The sequence below is a fragment of the Alligator mississippiensis genome, chromosome 1, assembly GCF_030867095.1.
Source record: "Alligator mississippiensis isolate rAllMis1 chromosome 1, rAllMis1, whole genome shotgun sequence".
Lineage (NCBI taxonomy): Eukaryota > Metazoa > Chordata > Crocodylia > Alligatoridae > Alligator > Alligator mississippiensis.
Window position 1 is genome coordinate 426,756,051 of NC_081824.1, and position 23,960 is coordinate 426,780,010.

The 23,960-nt window shown below is 45.2% G+C and overlaps 1 protein-coding gene across 2 annotated transcripts in view; it reads left to right on the forward strand.

Annotated features, from left to right (window-relative positions):
• Nucleotides 1-23,960, forward strand: part of SLC7A1 (solute carrier family 7 member 1) — an 84,252-nt gene that overhangs the window by 47,671 nt on the left and 12,621 nt on the right. The window contains exons 6-12 of one of the 2 annotated variants that reach the window (XM_014595943.3): nt 242-464; nt 1,094-1,233; nt 2,040-2,142; nt 5,030-5,241; nt 5,547-5,713; nt 6,276-6,384; nt 11,071-19,971. In XM_014595943.3, coding sequence (XP_014451429.1) covers nt 242-464; nt 1,094-1,233; nt 2,040-2,142; nt 5,030-5,241; nt 5,547-5,713; nt 6,276-6,384; nt 11,071-11,180 — 1,064 coding nt within the window. In that variant the 3' untranslated portion in view covers nt 11,181-19,971. Of the gene's footprint in view, nt 1-241; nt 465-1,093; nt 1,234-2,039; nt 2,143-5,029; nt 5,242-5,546; nt 5,714-6,275; nt 6,385-11,070; nt 19,972-23,960 lie in introns of those variants that run through there. The other variant, XM_059719854.1, reaches the window with a different exon arrangement.

The following is a 23,960-nucleotide window of genomic DNA, read 5'->3' on the forward strand; positions in this document are numbered from 1 at the left end:
ACCACATCTTTTGAGTTCTGTCCTTGCATCTACACTGCTCCTTTCTGTTGCTTCTAAGTAAACAACATTGCAGTTTTATAAAAATTTACAAACATGGCAGGTAGGCATCAAATTCCTCTTGCCTTTCATGGGAGTTAGGCATTTAACCCTTCATGGCTCATTTGAGAACCCTAGCTTTTGTGTCTTATTAGATCAGTGTAATTGTTGACTATGGCTGTCCTTTGGGTTTTCTTTGTTTCAGGTGAGGAAGTGAAAAACCCTCAGAAAGCAATTCCCATTGGAATTGTCTCATCGCTCCTGATCTGCTTTGTTGCTTACTTTGGTGTGTCAGCTGCTCTCACTCTTATGATGCCCTACTGCCAGCTCGATACCAACAGTCCTTTACCCAATGCATTTAAATATGTGGGTTGGGATGGTGCCAACTACGCAGTGGCCATTGGTTCACTCTGTGCCCTTTCTACCAGGTGAGATACTATCACTGTTGTATGTATCTGAGTATAGGTTTGCATTTTTTTCGTTGCATCCCCCTTTCTAAAGGCTGCAGTTCTATGTTCTTTGTATGGATGTTAATGATAGAGAAATTGGGCCCTATGGTGAAATCCTAGCCCTGCTGACTTCAACAAGGTCCAGGTTTCACTCGGTTGTGCTTAGTTTTCAAAGCTGCAGATTCGTTTCTAACTCTGGAGACTACCTTAATGACAGCATGAAAACAAGTTACCCTCAGATGCATAAACAGTACTTTACCAGCAGCCCCAGGGAAGTGAAGCATGATGGACTCAATTAGACATAGTATGAAAAAGGTACTCCTTGGTGAAGCGCTGGGCATGTTGATGTTTGCCCTTCTGAAAATCGGTCTGTTTACATTTAGGAACCTATGTATGATTTTGGGTACCTAACTTCAGTCATCTGAGACTGAAAGATTGGACCTTCATTCCCTGCGTAAGTAACATAACTGTTTTGTGGTAGAGGTGCTGCAGAAGACCTTACAATAGAACTAAAGCCTTATCCCCTCCTGTGCTGCCATAGACGCTGTCCTTCTGATAGTGTTTAATATGAAATTATCTTAATAGACCATTCCTTTCTCTCTCCTTAGTCTCCTTGGCTCCATGTTTCCTATGCCTCGAATAATTTATGCTATGGCAGAAGATGGGCTACTGTTTAAATCGTTGGCCAAAATCGGCGAGACGAGAAAAACCCCATTCATAGCAACGTTAATTTCAGGTGCTTTTGCAGGTAAGTTCCAAGAAACTGAATAGGGAGTATGAACTGAGAGGAAGTGTATTCTCCTTTCTGGGTAAAACAAACTGACCTACTTCTCATCCTACCGCATGGTGTATTGTCCCCCTAAGCCCAAATGTTACAGGACTGGGTAGGCACAAATGCATTGTTGCTTTTACATACATTCTTCTCATGGCCATTTTCAGGGCCCAGTTCTGTCATCTCATTCATATGACGTAGCACCTTTCTTCTCTCTGTCTCCGCCCCAGCGTGTGCTTCCTCTGCAGAAGGTGGAAAGCTCTGGCCTAGAGCTGCTTGTTTCTGGACAACACGAGGGATCCTATGTGGTGACATAGTGGCATGGGCTCAGGGCTGTCTCCGAGGGGGGAGGGGGGAGAATCGGGGCGACCGCCCTGGGCCCTGCAGAGCTAGGCGGAGCAGCGGCTTCATGTCCAGCTGCTCACTACCCCACCCCTCCAGCTGCCAACACTGCTGCTGCCAATGGCGGCAGCAGCAGCTTCTTCAGGACCAGGGTGCGTGGGATCGGAGCAGGGGTGGGGCCCCATATGGGCTGATTTTTGCCCTGGGCCTCACACCCTGCTCGGGTTGGCTCTGCATGGGCTACATTAGTTTGAACCAAGAGAGAAATGCAGGGTCTGTCCTTATACCCTGTTCACATCTTTCCTCTGACATAACAGATGGCACAAAACCCACCCTTCCTGGGGTATCCCTTGGTGGTCACACTTGAAGCAACGGTGTTAGAAATTGACATGTCCAAAATATTTTGCATCTTTACTGGTTTCTCTTTGTTTTCCTCCCAGCTATCATGGCCTTGCTCTTTGACCTGAAAGATCTTGTGGATCTTATGTCTATTGGGACCCTCCTGGCTTATTCCTTAGTGGCAGCCTGCGTGTTGGTACTGAGGTATGCATTAAGCTGAAAGTGTGGAACCATGCACTCAAAATAGGCTCACAGGAAGAAAACATACCCTTGTGTAGTGCACACACACTGAAGTGCACATGACTCGCCAGAATAGTCTTGTGACTACCACAGGCCAAGTTAAATAATGCACGTACTGAACTTAAAGCACTGTTATGGACAATCTTGAAAGGTGTGGCATTTTTACTCCTGAAGAAATTGTATTGTCCCCACTGGATCTACTGGCAGAAGGGATCTTGGGGTTCCCCTTGGGTCTCCTCCCCATTCACCTAAGCGGGTGAATGCCACTTCTTCAGACATCATGGACATCACAAGGGATGTACTCATGGGTGGGCTGGGTGCAGTCTCTGCATTAAACTTGTATGGTGAAATAATCTTAGGTGGTGTTGTCCTTTTATAAGGATCTCCCGCATGCTGAGGACACTTGCTGATATTTAGAGGAAGATTTGAGAGGGGAAAAGAGGGATACCTGTCAATACAGCCTTGCTACAAGAGAAGGGAAGAGATGCAGAGGGTGGGAAGGCATGGCTGAAGAAATACTGTTTAGAAGGCCAGGGTCTGAGCTTGCTGGTTCAGTGAGGAGCAGAGCCTGCCTCATCAAAAGGATCTGTGGAGATGTCAGTAGGGAACCTTGTGGAGTTTCTCTCTTTTTGTGTCCCTCCTGTGTTCCAGGAGGCAGTTTGTCTAATAATGAAAGCAAGCATGGCTCATGAGACTTCTGGAGCCTGTTGATGGCTGCTACATCCTAGCCATAGGACTGTCAGCCCTGAAAACACGTAGGCACATTTCTAACTTGATGAATAAAGTGGTAGTGAAGGTTGGTGAAGTAGTGATAAAGTTAAGCAGCTGTTTGTGGGGTCAGAGCCTTGGTCATCTAGCTAAGTGGCTCCCAACTTTTTTAGGCTCTTGGAAAATGCCAATTCTTCGCTTCCATTTGTTTATTGACTCCAGAAAAATAACAACAATTTTGTTGTGAATAGCTCAGAAAGACGACAGCAGGGCAGAAAGTTGTTGACACTGTCGATTCCTACCTGAATTTTCTTGAGTTCACCGTATGAACCATATGTAGGTGTTTGCACATCTAGTATTGCATGGCCACCTGAAACAGCACACTGGTTGAGAATCTTTGATTTAGCTGCTTTGGACCTCGCCTTCTATTTGTACCCAGTGGGAACAGTAATATCTGATTCCTGAAATGGGGGTGTTGTGAAATTCATGTTACTGATGTTTACAGTGCCCTGTGTGATGAAAGGAGCTATGTAACACCAAACAGTTTGTTCAGGGCTAGTTGAGGCCATTTAGACACCTGACCTAAAACACAGTAGCCTGAGGCCTGGAGTCAATATGTTTACAAACAATTGCTCCCTGCATTCCCTGTTGCATGGGCTGAAAAGAGTTTGGGGGATTTCCCCTTCCCAGACTGCCTTGTAAAGTTTATTATTTCCCAATCTCCTGTTCTCAGTAGTAACTGTAAGATAGTGGCTCCCACCCTGCTGGTTAGGCCAATTACTTGCTTCTGCAAGCTGCTGTACACTCCCATCTGTATACCATCTGGCAGGTGATTTTTGCAGCTGAAAAACCAGCCTTATCTCTGCAAAACAGGCAGCCTCTTACAGGCCTGAAGAGGTGAATATTCAGCTCCTCCATCTTTTTCTGCCTAACTGGGCAGTGTTTTGAGTTGTTATGCAAGCTGTTGCATGTAATTGCTAATTTTTGCAATGTTGCTCACCCTGTAAACCTATAGGCAACCTCATTAAAAACACACCTGCAAAAAGAGATATTAATCGATCTTTAGAAGTGCCCCACTCCTTTAATTGGAGCTTGTGGGATAAGCCTAAAGTTATTCACAATTAAAGGTCTTTGTGAAAAGACACTGAAGAGTGTTCAGAGGAACTTTATAGGTAGCACTTAGTTGGGGCTGTAACATGTACAATAAAAAGACAGGAACCAAAGAGCTTTAGCTTAGCAAATGACAACAGGCAGATAGAGTAACAAATGGGAAGAGTGGGATGGGAAACAGGTCGCACAGCAGTGAAATGAAATGATTGTGCTTGGTATAGTATTAGTAGCCACAGTGTACTGGCTGTTGAGTTGTCAGTCAGATTGTCATCCTCCTTCGCCCCCCAGGCCAAAAGACCCATGTTTTAAAAAATAACTCTCGGACCATAGGCAGTCCCAAAGTGTCATATCAGTGCTCCATTGCTTGCTCTCATCCCCAGCTGCTTAGGTCCTCTGGTGAGCCCCTCTTGGTACAGTGGGCTTAAGCTGGTAGTGGACAGCTCTAAATGAATCAAGAGGGCAAACCAACTTCCAGCTTTCCCTGCAGCAGTATGTTCAAAGGTGGTTCCATGCTATCCCTGTTTACTTTCCATCTCTGATTACTTTGCTTAGCACAACTTGGCCAAACCCAAGGCTCAGGGACCATGTGAGACGTTGTCCAATCTTTGGCATAGATCAAGGTGTACCATTACATGCTGGGACTTTAATGGGGGAGCATGGGAGTTGGAGGTGGGAAGGGCCTATGAAGGCATCTCAGTTCTCCCAATTGAAGGCTTGCTCCCTATAGGATGTTTTCTTGGTCTCTCCTGTAGCCTCCCCTCACTTGTGTGTTGAAAATGGGTGAGGGTTGCACTGCACTGCTCTTTACTTGCAAACTTTAGAATGCCACCTTCAGGTTGGACAAGTAGCCAAGATCGGTCTGATTTGAGTAAAATTCTTCCCTCTCCCTTCCCCCTCTCCCCCTTGTAAAAGTGTTTCTTTTGGAGCCTCGGTTACTCCTAGTGCAGGCAGGACCTTTCCTGATTCTAGGCAGAGCCATTCTACTCTACCCTGTCCCAAGACTGCTCATTTTGTTTTTTTCCCCATCTCCCAGGTATCAGCCAAAGCAACCTAACCTGGCATACCAGATGGCTAGTACAACAGATGAGCCAGACAACAACGAATCTGTGAGCACCAGTGATTCGCAAACCGGTTTTCTGCCTGAAGAGGATGAGAAATGTTCCATTAAAGCCATCCTGTGCCCCAAGAACACAGACCCCTCCAAACTCTCTGGGTCTGTGGTTAACTATTTAGCTGGTGTCATAGGTAAGTTCTGTGATCTGGCTCCACATCTCTGCCAGTAAAGCAGCTGGTAGGGACTGGTGTTAACCATTCTCAGAAAGCTCACGAGTCCTTTCTGGCACACTATTGATTATTTATGAGCTTGATTTACTGTTCCAAAGACCAGAGGCAACAAAACAGACATCAAAACCTGTGGATTAAATGGCTGGTGTAAATTTAAGTCCTGCAAACAGTATAGGTGACAACGTGCCTGCAGTCCAAGGCTGACTCAAATTACAAATAGTTCTTTCAGTAATGATTCAATAAATGTTTACATATGTTGTCCTCAGGTGTTCTTATTGTCAGCTGCTGTGTGGTGACCGTCCTTTATGAAAGGGCTGTGATTGAAGATAAAGTTTTGTTTGGTATCATCACGGCTGTTCTCCTTTTCCTTTGCTCCTGTGTTACATACATTATACGACAACAACCTGAAAGCAAAACCAAGCTGTCATTTAAAGTAAGTGGCCTGCAAGGGATGAGTGGAGCAGGGAAGGGCAGAAAGGTTTTTTAGGTGTTGGTTGTGCTTGGGAAGATGGAGGTGATAGAGTGGGAGAATGTGATGTGGTTACTAAAATGAGAGGCCAGTTTTATTGGTTCAAATGAGCTTAGTGGAGGCAGTCCCAGAGTACAGGTTCTTTCACACAGCTCCCTGCTAGTGCACCTTGGCACCTCTTCTCTTCCCTGCCTTTTATCAACAGACTCTCTTTACAGCTGGGAGGATACCTGTGCTGTAATACTGTCAGAGAGAGAATACTGGGGAGGGCTTTTAGATTGAAGATAATTAATCCATGGCAGTAACAGGAGAGAAAATCTAAGTCAAAGGCCTTTCCATGCTCATTGGGCTGGTATTTGTGTTTGATCCTTACAGCAGGAGAATTAAACCCTGAATTTTGATATACTTACCACTTTTCCAGATGCCCTGTCTGAATATTTAGTGTTACTGATGTTTCCCATTTGTAAGGGATGGCATTGTCTGGCTGTTAGCGTGTCACATGGCTGTAACTTCTCTTTCTTTTCAGGTACCTCTTTTGCCTTTTCTTCCTATTCTGAGTATTTTTGTGAATGTTTACCTCATGATGCAGCTGGATAAGTGGACTTGGATACGGTTTGCTGTCTGGATGCTTGTAGGTGAGTGTTGTTTTTTTGTTTTGTTTTTAAAGCTCTTTGAGGGTATGAAACCAAAGCTTATTCTAATAGTCTGGGGCAGTGATTTTCAATCTGGGCATTGGGGCAGGTAGAGGCAGACTGAGGCTTCAAGTGCGAGGAGAAAAGCAGATAAGCTCCCTGCCTAGCTGGTTTCCTGCCCCCATTGCCTGCCCTCTCTGCAAGGAGTCTCCGAGATTCCCCGAGAGACCAGAGAAACTCTAAAATGAGACTTCCCAAGTAACCAGGGAGCAAGTGAACAAACCCTTGTTCGCTCCCTTGTCACTTCGGGAAGCAATTTGCTGGGAGCAAGAGGAAGAGAAAGAGAAGCCAGAATCTGCTTTGGGAAGCTAAGTCAGCTGGGGGGGGGGGGGGGGGGGGGGGTGTGTGTGGCTTGCTGAGTGTTTGGTAGGCTGTGTGTGTTCTGGGCTTGTTCTCTGAGCAGCTGGGAGTGCTGCTAGCTGAGTGATTGCTGCCTGTGTTGGACAAAAGCACTAACTAGGGGGTGGAACCAGTCTAGGCGCAGCAGAGTATTAAAGGAGATTCCTCAAGGGACCAGAGAGCATGTGATAAGGGGCAGCAAATGGGGAAGCAGTTTGGAGGTCAGTTTGCCACCCCACTGTTTGAAGGGGGGCCTTTAAGCTTGGTGAAAGGAAGCAAAGAAACAAGGAACCTTTTGAGACCAAGGAGAAGTAAACAAGCCAGCTTACGGGTGAGTTTGCTAGGGAAGGTCTGCTGCTCTTCTTCCAAACAGAGAGGCAGTAGATTAAGATCCAGAGAAATGGCTGGAGGATGTTGCAGTGCCAGAGCCTCTGCTTGCACCTGTGAAGTGTCTGTCCAGGCAGGGCCACTTGCTGTTGAGGCTTCCATCCAGGTCCATTTGGTACTTTGTAGACTGCGACTCCCAGCTTCCTTCCAGTGGTAGCCAGGTGGTGGGGTGGCTGAGATGTAAGCAGTGCCTCCTTGTGGTGTCCCTCAGGGAGCAGGCAAGAGAATTACAGGAGGAGGTGGCAAGGTGTTGAAGCATCCTTTGTTATGAGGATTTAATCGACTCAGTGCTGGAGCAGACCTCTAGGACTATGGAGAAAGAACTGTCAAAGGTAGTGTTAATGAGAAGGGAGAGGATGTGGACTCCCAGGAAGGTGGAAGCTTGTGACCTCTGCCAGCAAACAGAAATCTGTTTGCCAGGAGAGCAGATATAGAGCCCTAGAAACAGAGGAGGAGGAGGAGCATATTCCATTGATGGAGGAGGACAGGCCAGGGCTTCCTAAGGTTAGAAGGATCGAGGCCACTGCCACCAAGAAGCAGCAACAGGTGGTGGTGGTTGGAGACTTTCTTCTGAGGGGGGCAGAGGCATCCATCTGCAGGCCTGACCTGTCATCTTGGGATGTCTGCTGTTTGCCTGGAGCCCAGATCCAAGATGTCATGGAAGGATTACCCAGAGTCCTTTGGCCTTCTGACTACTACCCCATGCTGCTCATCCATGTGGGCACCACTGGACAGCAGAGTGACCAAAAGTGACTACAGGGATCTGGGTGCAAGGGTGAAGGGGACAGGGGCTCAGGTGGCGTTCACAGCCCTTTCAGTCAAGGGGAAGGGCCCAGGTATGAGCAGACCCATCTTGCAGATCAAGCATGGCTGTACAGGTGGTGTCGCCAGCAGGGCTTCATCTTCTTTGACCATGGATTGTTATTCCAAAAAGGATTGCTAGGAAGGGGCAGGATCAGTGTGACAGAGGGAAGAGCATCTTCACAGACGGGCTCGCTAACCTGGTAAAGAGGGCTTTAAACTAAACTAGGTTCACTGGGGGATGGAAACCAAAGGGCTGAGGCAGGGCCATCCCTAGGGGAGGGTGAATTGGGGTGACCGCCTTGAGTCCCATGCTTTGGGGGGCCCCGTAGAGCCAGGTGTAGCAGCTATGGTGACTTCGTGCTGCTGCTAGCTTCAAATCTGGTCACTTGGCGCACCCCCCCCCCCTCCCCCTGGCCAAATCTGCTGGCTTCCTTGCATCCAGGGGCAGGGGCCCGCACAGGCTGATTTGTCCTGCTTGGATCATCTCTGGCCTGAGGTAAGCAGGGAATTGGGTGACCTAGAGGAAGAGCAAGCAAGAGGGGGCGATAGGGGAGGCATTCTCATTCTTCCTGAGGTAACTAGGTAACTGATTGCCCTACTTTCTCATGTTATTTCCCAGGAATGCGTAGAGCCTGGGAAATAAGCAGGAGCAATTAGAAGTCCTTGCAGTCACGAAACTATGATGTAATACCAGAGACTTGGTGGGAGCTTGCATGACTAGAGCACGGTCCTGGATGGGTACAAACTGTTCAGGAAGGACAGATGGGGGAGAAGAGCAGGAGGAGTTGTGCTTTATGTAAAAGAGCTGTATGATTGCTCAGAGCTCCAATGTGAAACTAGAGATAGGCCTGTCAAAAGTCTCTGGGTTAGGATCAGAGGGGAGAGCAACAAGGGTGATGTCATGGTGGGGATCTGCTATAGACCATCAGACCAGAAGGATGTGGTGGATGAGGCTTTCTTCAAACAGCTAGTGGAAGCTTCCCAATGACAAGCCCTGGTTCTCATGGGGAACTTCAGTCATCTTGGCATCTGCTGGGAGGGCAATACAGCAGTGCGAAGGTGATTAAGGAAGTTTTTGGCAAGTATTGGGGACAGCTTCCTAGTAAAAGTGCTGGAGGAGCCAACATGGGGCTGTGCTGTTCTTGACCTGCTCGCAAACAAGGATTAATTGGTAGGGGATGTCATAGCGGATGACAACTTGGTCAGCAGTGACCACAAGTTGATTGAGTTCAGGACCCTTAGGAAAGGAAGAAAGGAAAGTAGCAGAGTACGGACCCTGGACTTCAGAAAAGCAGACTTTGACTCCCTCAGGGAACTGATGGGCAGGACACTAGGGGTGTGCAAAACGGGCCATATTTGATTTGGATTTGGCCCAAATTGGGGGACAGTGATTCAGTTTGTTGATTTGGATCACTGTCCCGATTTTGGATTCAGTTGAATCAAAATCTGAAGATTTTTATGCTGATTCAGAGAATCAGCGGTTTGGCCATAGACACAGCTTTAAATGGTTTTTTTTTCTACATACCTCAAGGTGCCAGGTGAGGCTCGTGAATGCTGTGGTAGGGCAGATGGAGCATCCCACAGGAGCGTGAGGGGGTTCGGCGGTGGACCCAGAAGTGGACCGAAACGACTTCTGGTCCACTGCTGAGCGTGCAGGGGACCCGTGCGCGGCCACTTCCTGTTGTGCATCAGCCTGCAGGGTTGCACTGATAAGTAGCGCAGCTTTTTTTTTTTTTACTGTCCACCTCATAATCTAGACACTGTCCATCAATCACCTTTGACTTTTTGCAGCAGGACAGCACTTGAATTTTGGTGAAGATAGTGTAATAAATAGTCGTGGACGTGTGCATGTACATCAGTATCATTTCATTGGTGGAATGAGTAGTGTTAAAGCAATATAGCTGTGATGGTCCAGGAATTATGCAAAAGGCAAGGATTTCTTAGGGTGATACACCTACTGTTGGACCAACTAGTTGGGATAGAGTTAGACAAGCTTTTGAATGTGGGACTTTCTTCATGTCCTTTTGAAGACATTTTTCATCAGGTCTGAAGAGAAAAGCCAGCCATAGGGGGGAAAAAAGTTGTAGGGAGGGAGAGAAATTCCCATGCGTGTGTGTGCATGCATGCATGTGTATGCGTGAAATGGAAGAATCGGGTAGTTTATAATATGCCATAAAACCAGTATCAGTGGAATGAAAACTGGGTGCTGACAGAAGTGACATTGTCGTGCAGCTGGCCTCCTGAAAGTGCTCTGTAGTCAAGCTGTCTCTCATGTGCATGGTTTCAAAGTGCTTTAAAAGTGGCTGATCGCACAACAAATTAGCCTATATCCAATGAGGGAGCAGATGAAGGGAATTTGTGTCAATCCTTCTTGGCATTTGGCCCATCCCCAGTGCTGTCTATAGGAAGGGATCAGGGTGAAAGGAGGGGGAGGGAGCTGCAGGCTGGGGTTTGCTGGGCCTGAGCTGGAGAGGGACTGGGTGCATTGGAGCCCCCTTGCTTCCCAGCTCCTCAAAGCTGCACTCTTCCATCTCAGGTTGTGTGAACCCCATTCTGCACCTCCCTCCCTGTCCCTTCTCCCCCCTCCTTTCCTGCAGACAAGGGGGAGAGGTGTGGCAGGACTAAGGGAGCAGAGGCTGCAGGCAGGATCCTCTGTTAGATTGGCTCCAAAGTGGAGCTGGATTTCCTTGCGCGCGCGCTCCCCCCCCCTCCCCCCTCCCCCGAACGAATATCTGTTGGGTTGGGGGTGGGGGGTAGCTGTAACTCATGGTGCTTTCTGTGAAGTGCCATGAATTAGAACAGGGAGCTGCACATCTGTCAGCACCCTGTATTTTAGCAGGATTTGTATTATCTCTTGGTAACAGGTACTGGAACTATTTCACTAGCTTAAGTGTTACATGCTGGTGCTTTTGGAAGAGGAGAGTTCTTAGGTCTCCAGTAAGAAGGGTGAAGTACCTTGGAGATTTTTTTTTTCTTTTTTAAATCAAGGTTTACGTCTTTAACTTTCCAATACATTTCAGTGAGACTATATGGTTGGCAAGCATGAGAAGTGGCTTTCAGCTCATTAAAGTGCTAATATTCCCTCCCCCTTCCCCCCAGGCTTCTTTATTTACTTTGCATATGGAATGCGGCACAGTGTGGAGGCTACATATTCGGCACCACCAGAGCCAGAAACAAGGATGGACCTCAATTCAGACAGCTGTAAATGACGGCGAGTTCAGCTAAAGAAGAGCTGGACAGCTGCTGCAGAGATGAAAGCTATATCTTGGGGACCCTGACCTATTTCATTTGGTTAATCAGCGAGGCAGAAATAATGAAAATTAAGGTGGGATTCCCAGCCTTGCTTCTGCATCAGTCAATTTGTTTGACCTTAGCAACACAAGAAGGGATCACAGGGAAAAAGCCAAGACTCTGGCATAGTCCTGACCAACACTGTAACCTGAGCTGGGGACACCTTTTTTTTTTTTTCCTCCATAACTGCGTAGAAAGAAAAGAGCCTCTGTGTGCCAGTTAATCTTCTGTGCTGCTATGAGACTAGGCCTTGTCAAGGTCCTTCCATTTGCCCTATGAATTTACTCCCCAGGGACTCTGTGCAGAGCACATGCTGCAATGCTAATGTCATTCTTAGGACTGTGTTACACAGTAAGTTTAGACAGCTTCTGGAGCTCTTAACACCTGGACTGGCTTCGCATTAACACCTTATAAGTGGCTTAAAGCGCTTATTATTTGTCTTAGTTACACCACTCGGGGGCAGGATTATCTCCTATCCACCTAGTTCCTGTTCTGTTACAGAGTGGCTGCTTCCCACAGCTATTCCACCCAAGTTGAATTTTTTCAATATCCCAAAATGCAGCAGCTGCTTCTGACTCAGCGTGAGCTGAGATGCTGGGCCACAGTACCTTATCCTCTGGGGATGTCAGGCAGAGCAAGCTGTGCAGTCCTGGAGCGCCTGGCGGCCACGGTGTTTCCCACCACCACCTGGATTGGCTCTGCTCCCACCAGTGGTGACAGGTGCTGTCTAAGCTCTGGAGGAAAAGGGATCGGACTCCTTGGAGCTCAGACAGCGCCCAGCTGGCTGGCAGCCCTGGAGCTCTCTGGTCACAGTGAAACTGACAGCTGCTCTGCCCCAAGACCTTAAGGCATGAAAGCTGGGATGCACCTTCATATCATAGAGCTGTGGCAGCTCTGCACTGAGAGCAGGGCTGTCAGGGCTTAAGCCCAACAGCCCCACTCTTGGGGCAGAGCTGCTATATCAGTTTCAGTGAGACCAGAGAGCTGCTTCCCCAGGACTCTGGTCTTGCTGCAACTTACATGGGGGTGGGCCTACTCTGTCCAGTGGGAACAGCGAGTGGGGTCCTGCTCCTCGTCTTGTGCCTGTTAACCGAACCTCTAGTGGTAAGTCAAAGCTGTGCAGGTGAAGAATAGTCAGAGCAGGATTTTTGCCTTACTGTGTGGCTGCTCCACTATGCCAAACGGCACTAAGCCGATTAACATTTTTTTGGCTTGCAGCATCAACTCTAACAAGAATCAGATTCTTCATTCTGGTGAGGGGAGCTATACCACAAAAAAGCCCCTCATCATAAAATAATTTCCCATCTGTTTAAACAATAGCTAAAAGGTTTACGTTTTTAAAGAAAAATATGAAGTTCCATTTTTATTTATGTTGAGTTTCTGAGTTAGGTAGTCATGCTTTCAAATGTAACATTGCTGTGATAGTTTTGGAAGGTTTATATTAGCTGTTCTTAGACTAATTCACTTTTCCAGTATGCAAATGGTACAAATGGAAATGAGACTTTTCAGCTATAGCTGCTTAAATCTTTTAAGTGTAAGTTTTCAATGGCTTTTTGTGTGGGCATTTCCAGAAAGCTTTTCCTACCTCTTAGTATCAGAAATAGTCAAAACAGGACTGAAAAGAGTTAGGGTTATTAGGAGAAATATTTGAGAGTCTGCATCGTAAAACAAGTATGGACCAATTTTCCCCTCTCAAACCAGTGTAACACCAAGTTAACTCCTTTGAAGGTAGTAAAATTGCTCCTCTCTTAGGCCAGTTTAAATTAGAGGAGAGTTCGGCCTTGAGAGACTTGATGTTGACTTCAGTGTTCAAGTCCTTCAAAAATGATGCAGGAAAAAGTCTTTTTGTATTCTAGGGAGATGGTATTCTTAGACTCTCACAACTTCTGACATTTCTCCAAGGTAAGCTTAATGTAGGATCTGAAATGTCCTGTTCTCTGTTTGCACTCAGTGGAGCATATAATCTGCCCTGGGAAACAGAATTAAGCTCTAAAACCTGGTCTACACGCATTTAGTCTGGTATAACCTCCAGTGTTGATGTTTTTCTTTTAGTATAAGTCACTTTTTTTTTTGTTTTGCATAAATCGCTCCCCAAATGAGAGAGGCTAAAGTCAGGAGGGTGGAAGGAGTCAGATATGCTGGTATGAGAGGCTAAGAAAGTCCAGATGGGTGAGTTATACCAGTGTAATCTTATCAGTTGAAGTTTGCACCTTAGCTACATGCTAACAATCTTTCCCACTTAGTTTTGCTTATGAGAAAACAGAAGATTTTCACCCCTAGGCATTATTTAAGTTGTGCATCTGCCCTCCATTAGCATCTTGTCTAAGAGTGTTGCTACATGTTACAATCATGTGTGCTAACTCTAAGGAATATTCAGAGAAGATTTTGAAATTTGGACCATGGGGTCTAGACCCCCACCAGGCCCCATCCCCTCACCCCCACCTGCTCTCCCAGCCCTGTCAATGGCTGCTTTGCCTAGCCCCAGTGTCCTGGCACTTAAAAACAAACAAACAAACAAAAAACAAAAACCCCCAAACAAGCAAACAAAAAGCCCTGCACTCACCGGCTGCAGTAGCAGCTGTTGGGGCCTCTAGGGGCTTGTGGCAGAGCACCTCCCCCCTGTGCAGTGGAGGGCAGCAGGGGATGGCCCCCCACCTGGAAGCAGCTCATGAGTGTGGGACTTAGGGGGGGGGGAAAAAAAATGCTGGGGCTGGGTGGGGCAGCCATTGACAGGGCTGGGAGAGCGGGTGGGGGATGGGGCCTGTTTGATTCCAAGATTCGGCCAGTTCAGCAGTGGCCAAATCTCTGAATCAGATTCAGCCGAATTGATTCGGGACAGTGATTCAAATAGCTGAGTGGAATCACTGCTCCCCTAATTGCCTGAATCTGAAGCAAATACTAGCCACTTTGCACAGGCCTAGTTAGCACTCTGTCTAACTTGCCATTAGAGGGCTGGCAAGCAAGGGTGTGGCTTGGAGCTGCCAAACTTACCCTGTGGTTGCCTGACTCCACCCCTCCCTCCATGGCTCCCCACTCACCTGATAGTCTGGGGCAGTGGAGTTCCAGATGATTGATCATCCACATGCTGGTGGGGAGAGCATTTGGAGCAGTGCAGCATACCAAATGACTAGGATACTGAAGGACTTCAGATTGCTGCAACACAAACTGCCTGACACCAGCTGAAGATGATCATTGTCCTAAGAAAATAATCATTGTCCTAAGTCCTACTTTAAGATGCTCGGAGGGCACCTAGATTGTCTTTCTTTGCCTTAACATGCAGGCATTTCTGTCTTAAGAGCACATAACACATGGGAAAGGTAATAGCTAACAACACCTTAAGCTACTCACAATCCTAACAACATTCCTAGGAGGTACTATTTGTTGTTTTATAAATGAGGAAATATGGTTCACTGTCTGAACTGCTTACCTAAGCTATCCCAGGATGTGTGTGGTGTGGCAGGAATGGACCCAGTTCTCCCCAAATCCACTGGTTAATGGCCCAAGCTTCCTCCCTAATTCCAAATATGGCTTACACTTTGTGCCAGCTCTGAACAGTGGTGAATTTTACCATTGGTCTTTTAGTAGGTACTAAAGGACACTGCTTATGGTCCCCAGGTTCAAAATTTATTCCATGCTGTTTCAGTAAGAACCTGATGGAACACACGGCTCTTTTCATTCTGCTCTATGTGCAGTCTACAGTACAACATAAAAGGTTGAGTTCTGATCTTGGATGCATGGCAGATCTCAACTCTTGAGTCTGTTTCCTTGCACATGTTGAAATTCCAGAAGTATTCGCTCAAACAGGGGGAGAAAATTGTCAAAATCAAGAGCTACCAGGCAGTAGAGTATTGTCCTAAAAGCAGATGTACCCAATACATACCGCAAGCTCCTTTAAAGGCATTGATATCAGGGAAAAAAATCCTATGGTACCAAAACCAGCTGCAAACTCTTTTTTCCAACTTCAGCACCTATTCTAAATAGTTGTTAAATTTAGCATTGCATGAACATTTGGAAAAGGGTAAGTGCTGACTGAAAGTGGGTTTCCAAGGAAAAGCTATTTAAATGTTATGCAGATTGCTTGGTGTAAAATGTTTTGATAAATGTTAACTTATTTTTTTACTTGTATTTCCTACTTCCTTAGGGACCTGTTTGGTATTTATGTCCCAGTACTTTATTACAGCTTCTTAGATGCACAGTGCAGAAAATACCAGCACTTAGAGGAAAGGGAAATTTTGATGGATATACTTTTCCTTTAATTTTCTTTTCTGTGAATTCATAGGAGAAAAACATTTCAATATACATTGATCAATATTACTTTACGTACACCCTGCCCAAAGTTCTCTACATGCATTTCACAAACTGAAAGACAAAGGTCCTAAAATCTTTCTAGTATAATGATGCTAAATAAGTAACTGATTTTCTTTCCTTGAATGTCCTTCTGTAACACAGAACAGGGTTACTGTCAATGAAGAAGACAGGCAAATGTTGCTGTAATCTTGTGAAGAATACACCTGCATTTCTTTGAGCATTTTTTGTAAATAGTTCACTAATTATTTTATGTTTATAGGACTGTTTTATACAGATGCCAGAGCATTTTGCCGGATATAAAGAGAACATATAGAAATCATGCCTTTTGGGATGCCTAGTGTAAGAATAGATCTCTCTTTCTTAAAACAAAAAAGGGTGGATCTTTGTAGGCAGCATCTTGCCTCAGGAATTTCATCCCTTTTTTAACAATATTCAGTCATTTCCTGTTTCTTTGCCCCCTCAGTTGAAGATACATAGGTGCTTGATTTGAGGTATTTAACATTTTCCGTGCCGGTCCTTAGTAGGTTAAAATGGGCAATGTTTAGGTTGGGTGAACTGCTTCTCACCATGATGGGCAATTTCCTCATAATATTTATTAAGGGAATAGAGCCAATCAGCCTTTCGTGATGGGGAAATTCATTTCAAAGACTGATCTCTTTTTGAAAAGTTACATGCTTGAAATCATTTCAGGTTTAATTTAAAAAAAAGGCAAATGAAAAACTTCACCTGCAGGTTTTGCATCTCCATTTTCTCTCTGTTCCCTTGCTGTGGAGATCTTCATGTGCGCGCCCAGGTGCCAGACTCTTCTTTTGGTTAATTTCTAGTCTGTGTCATCTCCCTTAGTGGTTCATTTTTGTCTTTCAGTGGCTTGTGTTGATCAGTCAGCTTTGGCTGGGATTGTGGGATTGTCTTCAGTTTTTAAATTGTCTATCTTTTTTGTTTGTGAATAACCTCAAGCCCCACCATTGCTGCGCAGCAAACTCCCAGAATGTACTTGTTTTACGAGAAAGGCTTGTGGGGCGGAGGTACATTTAGCCGGTTCTCAAAGTCGATGCAGGTATCAAGCCTTGGAGCTCCTGTGGAAGTTTGACTAGCTTTTCCACTAACTTATTTGGCTCAATTGATTCTGAGGACTTATGGTATTTCCACAGGGTCCTTGCATTGCTCTTGAGACTGCTGCCAACAAGCACTGTATTTACATGATTCCAAGATGAATCGCTTGCCTAATCAGGCTCTCCGCATAGCTGCTCTCTGTAGCATGGGTCAAGAGCAGGGGTGGGCAAAATGCAGCCTGGGGGCTGGATGCGGCCCACCAGGCCAATCTATCCAGTCCGCGGGACCCCTAAAAAAAATTTAGAAAATTAATATTAATCTGCCCTGGGCTGCCTGTCATGCGGCCCTCGATGGCTTGCCAAAACTCAGTAAGCGGCCCTCCGCCTGAAATAATTGCCCGATCCTGGGCAAGAGCAAGTCAAGGGTGGCTTTGAGGCTTCCCTTGAATCCAGATCAGCAGCAAGGGGTAAGTATAAACATGTGCTTAGACTCAGTAGCAAAGGCCTAGTCTGGCTTGTGTAGGCATATCTCAGCTATCTTCAGCTTGCCATGTAGTGCAGCAGCATGAAAATCAGTGCAAGCAAATGTTTTTGTGCAGGGTCTTGGCTGGGTGTTGCAGCCCCCATTGAGCTCTATGCCACTGCAGCTATGTTAGGATCCACACCAAATGTTGTTTGTTTTTTTTTTAAAGCCAGGTTGGTTGCGTCTGCATGAGCCAGTTGCAGCTTGGCTTGCTCTGTAGACAGATCCTTTGGATGGGGCTCCCATGAAGATCAGTCTGATCCATTGACTTCAATGCAAGCAGGCTTAGGCCATAATGAAAATGCTGCTATCAACAGTTAGTGGACTGAAGTTGGAAAATGGCTTTAGTGCTTTGTTTTCCTGTCTCTTGTGATAAATCTAAACAGATTAGTGTGGGATAGTTTCAACTTTATCTGGCAAATGCTTACAGTGATCACTTTTTACTCTCCATCCAAACTAGATTCTAAAGAAATGCATTAATAATACAAATGTGCAGGAGTAAGTTAATCATACATGGTTACATTGCTCCTGTAGACAACTAGCTTCCTTCTCTTTCCCTTTCAACTCTGTTAACAGAAAGAGACATAGAGCAATTTTGGTTATACTTTGTAAAATCAGCTTCTACAGCAGTTAGGTTTTTTAGATGTAACAGTTCAAATTGATGTTCGTGAATTCCTGCAAGTACAAGAATCTCTGACCATAAACACTGAAAATGGAGAGTTGGAAATGAATGTTTGGTATCATCTTCGGCCTTTCATGCAGAAGGTTTCATTGTAATCTCTTGCATTGATTTCAAAACCAGTGTTCAAGCATTCTTCTGTTTTAACAGAATGGCTGTTATCCCTTCTCATACCAAGAGCATCCTTTTGTTTCTTCATCCTCGAACTTGATTATTGGATGTAAGTTTACAGAGAAGTTTCAATTAACTGTCTTAGCCAAAAATGCACTTAGTGTTTAAGGATTGAAAAAATACTTGGCAGATGTGCGCTTCCTGACCATACCTGTGCTGCAGGCCCCAGAATATCCTCTTGACAACTCATCGAGTCCTCCTTCCTTCAGGATTCCAGTTCATGGCTTACTCTCCGCATTGAAGCCAAAGCTTCTGGTAGATGCAGTTTCAGGGGTCAGTAAGTGCAATAGGTCACCTCCTTTTCCTCCCTCTCCTTAAATTCACATCAAATGGCACTTCACTAGCCTGGAAACTGCTGTTTGGTACATCATTCACGTGGCATGCAATTCACCCCTGTGGACAGGTCCCCAAGCAAAGCCCTAGGTACCCCTTTTGCCTTATGTTAAGGTTTTAAGGGGCCTTATGTTAAGGTTTTATGATGCATAGGCTCTTGTGCAGGGGTGAAGTTTGCCTTTTGCTGTAGATGTTGTTTAACATTTGTGTTTTTGTTGGCTGTCATCATTCTTGTGCTTGTACTTCATTGGCAGCATAGTCGATGAAATATTACTAGCACTGATGTGCAGTAGGAAGCTGCATAGCTGCAGTCTATTTTTCTAATGCATTTACCTATGAATTCTAACCCCTATAAAGGCAGAATTGTGTACAAAGAATGTATATTTTTGTGCGTATTTGAGTTGACATAGTGTGGAATAAAAATCGGCCCATTTCAGATCGGGGATGTTTGGGTTGAAGTCACTCTATTGAGGTGGACAGGGACTTTTACCAAAATGAGTAGTGGATTTTTAAAAAATGAAATGTTTATTGACAAGAATGTATAAGAAGCCATGTTTGTACAGTATTTCATTGCTGTTATTAGGATGACTGATGGAATTTTGATGGTCAACTGGTATATTGAGGGGTAGGTAACTCACTGCTTTCCTGAAGTATGAGATTTGGAAAATAATTTCATCTACAGATGTATTGGACTTCCAGGTAATATCTTGGAAGAGACGCATGAAATGCGTGTTTTTGGAATTTTTTTTTTTAAGCTACTTACCTACTAACAGTAGAAGCATGAAAATATGGTATTTATTAATATGGTATGTCTGGTTACTGTATTAATGTATTAATGCATTAATGTATTAATACTATGAAAATATGGCTGATTATTAAGCTGGAAACCAAATGACATAAGAGCATGTTTATTATAAAACTCTAGACCTCAGTTTTCTCAGGGTATGTACTCTTGGCCTATGTTCCAAGAACCAAGATCAGTCCAAGACATTCGGCTCTAATCAGTGAGGCATCTTTTCCCCTTGATGACTTACAATAAGTCTTTGGCATCATAACACCTGTTTTCCAGCTAACAGGATGACAATGGCATGTGTTAAGTGAAGTTTTCTTTGTTTTTTGTTGTTGTGCTTTTCAGCTTTGGTTGGGTTGAGGAGCACAAAGATGGATGAAAACATTGAACTAATTTGTATATTGCGAACCTATTGTGAATTTACTTTGTTTATTCGGTAAAGTTTCTTTTACTGACCAAGAAGCCATGGAAGGGTTTGTGTATTTTTTTTTTAAGCAAAATGTATATAGCTTTGTTGGTTTAATGTTCTATTTTCCTAATGATTTCCTAATTCTTACATTTGTATTTGTACAGTCCTAGGGCTTGTCCCAGGAACCTAGTTTTCTCTCTTTGGGGATGTTTTCTTTCTTGTCTCTGTATACTTTTAATAGACTATAGCCTTAAGTTTTCAAAATGTGAAACTTGTGCCCAGAGCACAGCATGGGCACACACAGATGCTTTACATCAGACGACACTGTAAATATTTCTCCCCTGGACTGTGCCTTTTGATTTTGGAAATCAGCTTGTAGCTATGTGGTACAACATTAAAATTTGTCCTAAAATTTAAATAAATTATGTCTACTGTTTCACCCTTCTTTTCCGAGTTGGTTCTGTTTTGTCCTGTCGTCCATCCGTGTCCCGTCCCGTCCCGTCCCCATCCCCCGGTTATTTCAACAAGTCTGTCAGACATGATCTTTTTTTTGTATGAAGGTATTTGGTAGGAATCTATTCTTAATTTGATTTCCTGTGTAACTTTGTCTTTTTTAGCCATGCTTCTGGCATCTTTCTCCACCACTACTAGCTTCTCTCCCCATGTTTTGGATGCCATCAGGTGGGCTCTGAGCATACCCCACCATATGTCCCAACAACTTAATCTTGTCTGAGGTATCTCTGGTTTGTAAATTTCTCTGGTGCTTTGGCCTGGAAGAGTCCCAGCAGTTTGGTGCTGTCAAGACTTGTGTGTTTCTTTATATGCCAGTAACAGAAATTAAAGTACGTAGATTTCTGTTAGTGAACTTAGCTACCCAGAGAACTTGAGTGACTACAAACAGCAGAGCTGGGACTTGTGGATCTAGCCTTGAATGTCTTAAAAGTTGGTCATCCCAAGTTAGTTACAACCTGTGAAAAGCTTAGTTTAAGCAACTTAGGAGTTCTGGCAGACAGGGTGAGAACCCAGTTCTTCAGGGCAACAGTCAGGTACCATTACCCAAGAGACTGTCCTTTGCCTTTGTGCAGTCCCCTACCTCACTGCATGCCATCCAGCTTCTACCACAAAGGAGGCAAGACAAACTTCCTTCACCAGACTACTCTGATTTATCCTCACAGCATGTCCATTCTGTGCAACAAAAAAAACCCAAAGGGGCTTTGCATGAAAATGAGTGTTACCACATAATAAAAGAGATCATAAGTATGGGGGGGCTGAATTAAGGTTGCACAGGCAACCACAGTGCTAGTATTTTCTCTCTTAACTTTGCAACCTTACTGTGTTTTGTTGTTTCATTTTTGAAAAAGAAATTACATTTATCTTTTAAATGGTATATCCTATCATATGTAATCATATTAGGATTACAATACATTAGCAAGGTTGGAACCCTTGGATTCACAGCACAGATCTCAAGCAGTAGTTGCTTGTTATCCTTTGTGTCTGACACTAGAGGGTTAGTGGCATTCACAGCAATTCAGAAGGACCTTGACAAATTGGAAGGCTGGGCTAGCCAATGGGATGAAGTTCAGTGCTGACTAATGCAAGGTGCTGCACCTCAGGCAGAACAATCAAAAATAAATATAAGAGGGGTGACAACTGACTGGATATAGAAGCACTATGGAAAAGTATTTTAGGAGTCTCAGTGGATCAAACTTGTTTTGAGTCATCAATGTGATCAGTTGGAGACTAAAGGAAAATGTGTTTTGGTTTTGTCCCAGGAACCATTAGGTACAAGATGGGACTGATTGGTCCTTATCTAGACTACTGTGCGCATTTCTGGGCTGCACATTTTTTAAAAGATGTGGAAAAGTTAAGGGAGCATCCAGCAGCAAGTGATTAAAAATGATAAAGGGTATGGTAGGAAAGTTACTCAAAGAGGTTGAAAGAAATAGGCATGCTCAGCTTGTGGAGAAGGCAAGTAAGGGAACATGATAGCAGTCATCAAATATCTGAAGGTCTGCCATATAGAAGAGGGAGAGAACACCTTTTTTCCATTGCTGCAGAGAGCAGGATACAAACCAATGGCTTGAAGGCCAAAGTGGTGCCTATCTTCAAGAAAGGGAGGAAACTAGATTTGACAAACTACAGGCCCATCAGCCTGACCTTTATCCTGGGAAAGGTCTTGGAAAAGATTATCAAAAAGGCCATCCTTAAACTAGCTGACAGTAATGTCCTGAGGGATAGCCAGCATGGGCTTGCTGCGGATAGGTCGTGCTTGACCAATCTCATTTCCTTTTACGACCAGGTGACCTATCACCTGGACAATGGGGAAGAGATTGATGTCATATATCTTGAATTTAAAAAAGCCTTCCATCTGGTATCCCATGATCACCTCTTGCCAAAACTGGCTAACTGCCATGATTCCCTGGCTGGGGAATTGGCTCCACAGTAGGACCCAGAGGGTAGTGGTTGACGGAAGTCAATCGTCATGGTGCCCTGTGACCAGTGGGGTCCCTCGGGGCTCTGTCCTAGGGCCTATACTATTTAACATCTTCATCAATGATGTAGACATTGGTGTCAGAAGCGGACTGGCCAAGTTCGCCAACGACACCAAACTCTGGGGTAAAGCATCCACACCCAAGGACAGGAGGGTGATCCAGGCAGATCTTGACAGGCTCATGAAATGAGCGGACGAGAACCTGATGGTGTTCAACACCGAAAAATGCAAGGTTTTCCACCTTGGGAGGAAAAACCTGCAGCATGCTTATAGGCTTGGTAGTGCTATGCTGGTTAGCATTATGGCTGAAAGGGACTTTGGGGTCATCATTGACCACAAGATGAACATAAGCCTTCAATGTGATGCTGCGGCTAGTAAAGCGAGCAAAACGCTGGCTTGCATCCATAGATGCTTCTCAAGCAAATCCCAAGCCGTCATTCTCCCATTTTACTTGGCCTTGGTGAGGCCGCAGCTGGAGTACTGCATTCAACTTTGGGCTCCACAGTTCAAAAAAGGATGTGGAGAAGCTTGAGAGAGTCCAGAGGAGAGAAGGCTGAGCGCCACAGGACTCTTCAGCCTGGAAAAGCGCAGGCTCAGGGGTGATCTGGTGGCCACCTACAAGTTTATCAGGGGTGTTCGTTAGGATCTAGGGGAACATCTGTTCACCAGAGTGCCTCAACGGATGACAAGATTGAATGGTCACAAACTCCTCTGCGATTGTTTCAGGCCAGACATAAGGAAGAACTTCTTTACTGTCTGAGCCCTGAAGGCTTGGAATAGACTGCCGCCAGAGGTGGTTCAAGCACCTGCTATGAACGCCTTTAAGACGCGTTTGGATGTTTATCTTGCTGGGATCCTATGTTCCCTGCTGACCTCCTGCCCCTCGGGCAGGGGCCTGGACTCTGACCCTCTGGGGTCCCTTCCAGCCCAAATATTCATAGATTCATAGATGTTAGGGTTGGAAGGGACCTCAATAGATCATCGAGTCCGACCCCCTGCATAAGCAGGAAAGTGCTGGGTCTAGATGACCCCAGCTAGATACTCGTCTAACCTCCTCTTGAAGACCCCCAGGGTAGGGGAGAGTACCACCTCCCTTGGGAGCCCGTTCCAGATATCTATGAAGTTGCAGCAAAGTATTTTTAAATTGGATATCAGGACAAACTTCACTGTTAGAACAATGATGCAGTGGAATAGACTAAGGATGTTGTGGAGTCCATCACTGAATTTTTTTTCAAGAAGAGACTAGAAAAGCATTGGTCAGGGATGAACTAGGAGTACCTATTCTTGGAGTGCTCTTTAAAGAACAACAGACAGATTTCTGAGAGAGAACTGTCCCACTGAAAGCAGGTGGGTATTGAAAAGCACCATGTTTAGAAGCAGGAGGAAGCAGCAGAGCATGACAACTGGTTTAGGTATGAAAGAATTAAAGAAGCTAAGATAAATGTATGGACAGGATTCAGAAAGGGGACTTCTGGCTGCCCAGTGAGAGGGTGCTGTGTGTGGAGTTATGCTTGCTGTTCCCATGGTGCAGAGCAGAATGCAGGGTCTTTGTTTTTCCCCCATTCTTCTTGGCCTTGCTGTTTGACCTACTGAGTCAGGAAGGAAATTGTTTCCCTTCCTGTTCCTACTGATGGCTGAAGTTTTTTTGCTTTCCTCACAAGTACTGGGTGTAGGCTGTAGTCGAGGCTAGGGATTCTTAGGATGTGCCATTGTTCGTGCAGAAACCTCTAAAATCCAGAGTTTTCTGGTTGCCTCTCAGCTCAGGATCAGACAGATTTTTTGCCCCCCCCTTTCCAGAACTCACTACTTGGCCAGGTCTTCATCGTGAAAGCAAAAAGCACATTCCTGACCTCAAGGCCGACCTCTGCTCAATGTCAATCTCTGCTTCAAAATCTGGAGTGTTTAGAGGTTCTGAGTCGGGGCGAAAAAACTGTAGACATCT